The 8,303-nt window shown below is 39.7% G+C and overlaps 1 protein-coding gene across 1 annotated transcript in view; it reads right to left on the bottom strand.

The window, feature by feature from the left end:
- The window catches only part of ITSN1 (intersectin 1), a 200,677-nt gene that overhangs the window by 137,092 nt on the left and 55,282 nt on the right, over nt 1-8,303 (bottom strand). The window contains exons 5-6 of the mRNA XM_019626944.1: nt 2,106-2,266; nt 296-396 (exon numbers count right to left, since the gene is read on the bottom strand). Coding sequence (XP_019482489.1) covers nt 296-396; nt 2,106-2,266 — 262 coding nt within the window. The remainder of the gene's footprint in view (nt 1-295; nt 397-2,105; nt 2,267-8,303) is intronic.

The following is an 8,303-nucleotide window of genomic DNA, read 5'->3' on the forward strand; positions in this document are numbered from 1 at the left end:
AATGATAATAGTAACAAATTCTTTTGCTCCCAAGTAGCCAGAAGGGTAAGAAAAACATTACCCTGGGTTGTGCTGAGACGTGGAAGTAGAAATACTACCAGAGGCCAGGATACACTTGGAAAAACTGGATCAGGACCATGTACTTTTAACTTCTCTTATGTTCTGATATTTCCTCATGATTTAGTTTTCTGAGAACGCTGCTGTGGTGAGAACGAGGTGAGAGGCAGTGGAGGAGCCTGGGGGAAGAGCTAAGGGCTGGCTGTCAGGGTGTCAGAGCCAAATCCCAGCTTCCCACAGAGGCGGCGGCACTGTTAGTTAAGTGACTGGAAAACCATCTGGGCAGGGAGGCCACCGCCTTCTGAAAAGAAATCAGCAATATCTCTAGAGCTGAAATTCCTAGAGCAGAATGGAATAAGAGAAGACACATTAAATGCTAGAGGAAGAATAACTGACACCTGGGTTTGAGAGAAAGAGGAAATAGGATGCCTCTGGTTGTCTGACCCTCTGTCCACCCTGAGGTTTCTTCTTGCAGCACCAGAAAGGAAGCCAAAAGAAAACCAAACACACCCACTAGCTGTTCTATGTTTTAACACATGGATCCTGACCAAACTTTGGCAATAGGGACCTTTAGAGATTCAAAGCAACTTTCACTTAAAAGAAATATTTTTTTTAATGTAATTCCCAAATGACTACCTTTACTGAATATTTTCTGTATATTTCTAAATAAATACATTCATCTGAGGCTACATTTTGGAAACCATCTCTCCGGACTATGCTAATTCTTGAAAATTTCCCATCTCTCCACAATCACTGAGTTTTCTATTCTAAAATGTGGGAGGAAAATGGGGTACAGTGATAGTGTCACTTGCCTCAGGGTCCCCAGCGGAAATCCGGCAAGTGCTATGCAGATGCCTGGTACCTTCTTCCTTCAGTGTGTCTGCACACAGCCTACGGCTTTTCCTCTGGACTCTGGTTAACTAAGGGCTAGGGACTAAGAACGCACGCTGGACAGGGCCCGGCCACTGGAGCCTGCTGCTCACTTCCGCTCTTCCTAGCCTTTGCCCACACATGAATTTTTAAGTGTTTCCTTCTTTTGAGTCACTATCCCACTTGTCTAACCCAAACCCTGCCCCTTTCCCCTAAAAAGCCGTCTCATGGCTAAACTCACCAAAAGGGAGGCCATGCATAGTTTGCTTGTTTTCAATAGTAAATCTAATAAGTAAAACCACAGCATTCATTTATCTCAGCTTATCATTAACCGTACCAGACAAACTGAGCTACTATTGACTGCCCGTTCCCAAACCTACCTCACTCTATCACCTGTCATCAGATATATCAGGAAGAAGAGAGGGTACGAAACTCGATCCACAATTTCTGTTTTGTTTAAACTGTCTAAGAACTTTCCCATGAATCAGAAGTTACATCTGATTACAGTAATCTTTAAATCAACCTAAATGATCAAAGTTTAGGGTGAGAACACAGAGAGAAATCAGAACGGTTGGTGATCTTAGTCAACTAATTACTGATTAATTTTTAAGAAAACTATCTGGCCAAAACATAACTTTTTATGGAATTATGCTTCTCATTGAGATAACAATGTTTACTTTCTCCTGCCTCATTTTGTTCTCAGAATTTAAATGTGGCCATTTGCCTCAGTGCTGTGAATTTAAAAATAGACTTTAAGATACCATAATCCAAAGCAGTTGTTTATACACAAGGAGAAACAAAGATGTTATGGCAACAGAAAACCTAGAGGAAGGATGTGACAATGTGAAGAGTCAAGAATCCAATAAGAGCAAGAAAAAAGATAGAAAATGCAGCAGCAGGCTGCAAGTTTGTTCCTTTTAGGCTGACAATCTGCGCTCCTCACCCCGCCTCACCCCCCTCGTCCCCGCGGCCCACTTGGATCACTCACATCCTGGGGTTAGTGTGAACACGTTCCTTCTCCTCAAGCACTAGTTTCCTGCCTCCGGCCATGACTTTCCCAACAGAATTACCCCCCTAGAATTTCACAAGTGCTAGAAACTGAGAAGGGGGAAAAAGGGGAAACCTTTCTTTTTAAAACATACAATGAAACCTAGGAGCCAATTCCTTTTCCAACTTACCAAACGCTGGTGCACTAGAAATGGCCACTGGTTGCTGTTTCATGACAGGGGGGAGTGCAGAGGGAAGCTGATAGCCTTGGAGCTTCAGTTTGATAAGTTTCATAGCTATGGAGAACTCCACTTGATCCATTCTTCCATCATTATTCATGTCGGCCAGTGCCCTGCAAAACCAGCAGCAAGGGCTTCAAACCACTGTGACTGTGAAAGAATGAATGTTTCCCAAGTCACCACTCCCACCCGCACAAAAACAAAATAATCAGCTCCCTTAATCCTGGGGAGAAAAAAACAAAGCAAAACTAAATTTATTCACCAAGCTATAGGGAGTAACCTGGAAATACTGATAAGATTTTATATAAATATAAGATGCTTTTTATTGTGTTATTCTTTACGTATAGGATTCATGAGGTAGTTTTCAGTCTGAATTTCAGGATATGTACTTTGGATATCAAATAGGGTTTCTTTGTGGAGTGATGAAAATGTTCTAAAATTGGATCGTGGTAATGGCTGCACAACTCTGAATAGACTAAAAAAACAATGAATTATACACTTTAAAAGGATGAATTCTATTCTGTGAATTATGTGAAAATAAAGGTGCTAGCAAACAAAGTAGTTACGAACAGAGAGTTTATTTCTAGAATTACTCGACTAGATTGCACCAACTCCTCTGAGGCTCTACTAATCTCACCATGGGGACATGACATGCTACGCTTTTATAATTCTACTGTATGTAGCTGTGAAAATTAATTGAGCTTACAAGTGTGTTTATTATTTGGAAATGGTACTCAAACATCAATGGTCAAGTGTAACTTGCAATGAGCTTCTATGTAAAGTATATTCTCTCTGAGAAAAGTAAGCAAAAGAAAAGGGTTTTGTCCTCGCAACTGGAAATGGTGTGATGTGACCCAAACCAAAACTGTGCATATTCATGACTTAACCTCTTCTGCATGAAGAATGTTGATTCTGATTTCATTTCTTTTACTCTAGATATCAAAAGAGGGAGAATTTATTTTTTAAATCAATCTTTTAAATGCCACGACTAGCAATCTTTTAAAGGAACCACATCCAGGGAGTATCCAAAAAAGAAAATTAAGTTTCATAGAAAATAATCCTGTCATATTTAATAAGCTATAATAATGTTGCTGGAGTTAACTCAAAGAGAGAAAACATAAAACACAATAAAAAAGCATGACATTTCACAAAACTAAACCTCTCTAAATATGTTAAAAATGGTAAAAGCCAACACTATTCTTTTGGAAAATAAGGTCATAAAGAGAGAAACGGAACCCCACAGCTACAGAACCTCCTTTCTGCCCCAGACAGACCCACGCCCGTCCCCTGTAGTCAGTGATCCCCCTCAGCAAACCACAGGAGTGGAATCTGAATTTTACTCTCTACCAGTGAGCCTGAGCGCTGCTTTCCATATGTTTCTGGTCATTTGGATTCATACATGAATTGCTCATTCACAACCTTTGCCAAGTTTTCTGATAGATTGCATGTCTTTTTCTACTCAGTTTATAAGAACTCATTGTGTATTACGTATTAACTGTTTATCTGTTGATTGCTGATTTTTAAAAATGTATTATTTGTCTTTTGATTTGTGTATAGTATCTTTACTGAAAGAAATTCTACATTTTTACATGTAAAATATTTCTTTTATCACAGTTTGTACCTTTTCAGTACTTTATTTTCTAAGATAATTTTATTACATTTCAGTCTTTAAAACAACTACAATTGTTTGTGTATGTATGGTATATTCTTTTTGTTTGTTTTTTTAGAAGATTTTATTGGGGAATTGGGGGAGGGGAACAGTGTTGGGAAATTAGGGAAGGAAACCAACCAAGTTGTTCTTCAATCTTCGTTGTGGAGGGCGCCAGTCGCCATCTGGCTTCCCGTCAGCACCTCGTGACCTCTAAACTCAAGGTGCTGTGTTCAATCTCAGTTGCGGGTGGGCGTAGCCACCATCCCACGTGGGAGTCAAACCAGCAGCCTTGTTGTTAAGAGCACATCCGGGCCATCCGGGCGGCAGCTCAGCTCAAGGTGCTGAGTTCAGTCTTAGGTGTGGGTGGGCATAGCCCACCATCAAACAGGCAATCTTGTTGTTACATCAGCTGAGCCATCCTGCCACCTATTCGCAGCTCAGCGACAGCTCAGCTCGGGCGCAGTGTCACTGGCCCATGTGGGAATCGAACCTGCAGCCCTGTTGCTCAGAGCTTGCGCTCTTAAGCCAACTCTTAACCAACTGAGCCTCTCGCCCGGCCTATGTATGGTATATCCCTGGGCTCAACCTTATTTCTTCCAAATGGATACCTAGCTTTCCCAGCAACATTTATCAATTAATCCACTCTCTTCTCACTGAACTAAAAAATATTTTTGTTCTTTATTAAACATTCGTATGAAGTGAGACCTCTTTCTGGATTATCTACTCTGACTGAACAATTCCATCAATATGACAATGAACTGATCACACTCGTTCTATGGTACATTCTGATAGCTGGCATGGCTTTTTTTTTTTTATTAAACGTTATTGGGCTACTCACACATGTTTCTTTTTCCCTACGAACTTTAAGATTGTTTATGTATTCTACAAAAAACCCTATTGAGATCCAAGTTGAAACTGCATTAATATATTAATTAATTTTGGGGGAAATGACACATTTATGATAGTCTCTCCACCGAAGAAAATAGTATGTTCAGTTCTACCAACATTTCCTTCAATGAGATATCACTTTCTTCATATACGTACTTTTCTTCAGAATGTTATCTTTTTTGTCATTGTGTTAAATAAAACATTTCCCCCATTTTCATATTTATGTGCTTGCTGCAAGCACAGAGAAAAATTTTGCTGTTAATAATCATTTATACTCACCTATCTTATCAACCTTCTATGAATCTTATCAATTTTTTTAAACTAAAATAAAACCTCTTGTGTTTGATCAGTATAAAATCACATAACAGCAAAAAAAGAGTTAAACTTTCTCTTCCAATATTTATACCATTCTTCTGTTTTACTGGTCTTATTGCCTCTAAGACCAACAAAGAATAGGAATGGTATTAAATATGTGAGCATCCTTGCTTAGCTATGACCAATGAAATGGCCATAGTGTTTCATTGTTTAGAATAATATTTGGTAATGACTTTTAGAAGCAGCCTGGCATATTTAAGCAGTTCCCTTTTCCACTTATTAAAAATGGTTACCGTATTTTTTATCCAGTGCCTAATCAGCATCTCCTGAGCAGAACACACCTTTTCTTTTTCCTTTTATCTGCTAATATAAAAATGCTCAGAGAATTTCCTGATTCTGAACCAACCTTATAACTCTGGCATAAACTAAAGTTGGTCATAGTTTTCATACACTCTGGAATTCTATTTGTTAAGATTTTGTTGGGCTGGCCGAGTGGTTCAGTTGGTTAAGAGTATGAGCTCTGAGCAACAGGGTCGCCAGTTCAATTCCCACATGGACCAGTGAGCTGCGTTGGAGCTGAGCTACCACTGAGCTGCCAACAGGTGGCAGGATGGCTCAGCTTGTGAGAGAATGTGCTCCTGACAACAAGATTGCCTGTTCAATGGTGGGCTATGCCCACCACAACTAAGACTGAACTCAGCACCTTAAGCTGAGCTGCCGGCCGGATGGCTCAGTGGATAGAGCGTGCACTCTTAACAACGAGGCTGCCGGGGTTTGACTCCCGCATGTGATGGTGGCTACACCCACCCGCAACTAAGACTGAACTCGGCACCTTGAGCGGCCAAGAGCTGCCAACAGAGAGGCCGGACAGCAACTGGACTTGGAGCTGAACTAGCTTAGCTGCACCTTCCACAACTAAGATTGGCTGTTCCCCTTCCCCAATTCCCACCACTGTTCCCCTTGCCAATTCCCCAATAAAATCTTTAAAATAAAAGATTGTTTTGATTTTTTTTGTATCTATATTTATAATTGAAACTTGTCTTTGGTTGTTTTATCTCTGTACTATCTATCTTTCAGGTTTTATTAAGAAAGTTAAATACAATGAAATGGTGAACTTTCTTTTGCTAAGTATTTGTAAAAAGATATTCAGCTATTTCAAATGGCTTTCAGGAAAAAAATAAAAGTTTCCATAAACATGCATACTTTAAAAAAAAGTAAAAATCAGGCCGATAAGAGTCCCACTCCCTACTCCCCCACCACGGCCCTCAAAAACGTGTTTTCTAGTGAGAAACAGAAATATCCAATGTGGAATAATGAGTGGGTTAGGGGAGAAAAAAGCTTCTAATAAGGGTTTAATAAGTAAAATTTGGCTTCTAAGAAACTGCCCGCTGAAGTGCCTCAGTGGGAGAGGAAACATGGGCTCCCCAGGTTCTAAGTGCTTGACTGTGAGCCACACACCACATCTCCAAAATACTGCTTGAGGATTTTGTGTGATCTTGCCTAAAACATTTTTTTCAACTAATAAAACATATCTGTTGGAACTTCTTGGTACTCAAAGGAATCTAAAGAAATACAGTAGTTACTCTTCCAAAGTTCAGCTCTCCCTCCACTACCCTAGAATAGAGTTGGAATTCTATTTCTCAAGGCTTCTCTGCAAAAAAACAACTTCAGTTCTATCAACCATTTCATTTATAGTTATTTCTCAGCTTACCTGTTTCTAATAATTCTCCCAAAAGCCTAATGAAAAGTCTGAGAATTCTGAAATTAGATTCATAAAACTTTGAAAGTTAAAAAAAAATACACACAAAAAAACCCAAAAACATTAAAAAAAATTTTTTTAAAGTGCAAATCAAACAATGGCTGTTTATGACAAACTGATCTTAAACAATGTTTAGCTTGATGTTAAAATCTATACATAACAACAGGAAGGGTTGAAATGAGAAAGGAACCAAAGTATGCTAAATACTAAGGGCAATTTTTTTGTTTGTTTGATTTGTACAAATAAACCATATGTCAGTCACTCTTATACACTGTCAGTGGGAAAAAGTGCTTCAACTCTAAATGGAGGGAAATCGGGCAACTTCCGCAGAACTGCATGTGCATTTACTCCTTGACCCAGCAATTCCACTCCTAGCAATTTCCCCGGAAGATAGACCTCTAGCAATACAAAAGTACATATGCTTTAGCTCACTCATTGCTACGTTATTTGTAATTGCAAAATATTAGAAATAACCTACATACACATACACAGGAGGTTGGCTGAATAAACTATGATATATTGTCCACAATAAGTACTATGAAACTGTAAAAAGAAAATGGGAAAGACTTCTATGAGTGATTTCCAGGATATGTCATTAAGGAAGAAAAGCAAAGAACAAAAGAACATTTATAGGTTGCCTTCCAAGTAACAAGGAGGAGGAAATAATATAAATATGCACACATAATATATTATGAACCTACTTTTTTGTGCAAAACTAAACAAAGGAAGGATAATAAGAATAAAATGGGTAGGAATGGGGATGAAGGGCTAGGAGATGAAGTGCCATTTCTCTGAGCTCACTTTTTATATAGTTTGGCTTTTGGAACCCTGATAAGGTGTTATGTATTCAAAAAGTAAAATTAAGTCCACGAAGATGACAGGAGATCCCTAAACTGAATAAAACAAAAACCAATGAACGTAATAGCACTTTATCTTCCACAAAGGCTGTCATAAGCGGCTCATCTCTCACTATTGAGATTACTCTAGCCTAGTTTTCATTCACGCGTTTGGTTATTCATCCAGCAAATAATTTTTAAGAGGGTCGCCTCTTCAAGAGTTCTAGGCACTACCTGGGAATCAGGGTTACAATTACGAAAAAGACAGACAAGGTTCCTGCCCTCACAGAGCTTATATTTTAGTGCAAGCAGATACTAATCAAGAAAACGAATTAGATTATCCCACGTGATAAGTGCGATTAATAAATAAAACAAGGCGGGCCGGCCGAGTGGCGTGTTGGTTCAGAGTTGGCTTGGGAGCGTGAGCAGGGCCCCAAGTTCGGACCCCACATGGGGGCCAGTGACGCTGCACCCTCTACAGCTAAGATGGTGAACAACAGCTCGACCTGGAGCTGGGCTGCCGTGAGTTGCCGGTGATGGTGTAGGCTGCAGTGGGCTGTCACGAGCTTTCATGAGTGGCTGACAGCCGGCATGAGCGGCCAGCAGCCGCAGTCCATTGGCCGGCAACTGATCTGCCTCAGCCGGGAAGAGCGTAATGATAATACCACCACCGAAGAAAATAGTATGTTCAGTTCTACCAA

Source organism: Hipposideros armiger, unplaced genomic scaffold (genome assembly GCF_001890085.2).
Source record: "Hipposideros armiger isolate ML-2016 unplaced genomic scaffold, ASM189008v1 scaffold_695, whole genome shotgun sequence".
Taxonomy (NCBI): Eukaryota; Metazoa; Chordata; class Mammalia; order Chiroptera; family Hipposideridae; genus Hipposideros; species Hipposideros armiger.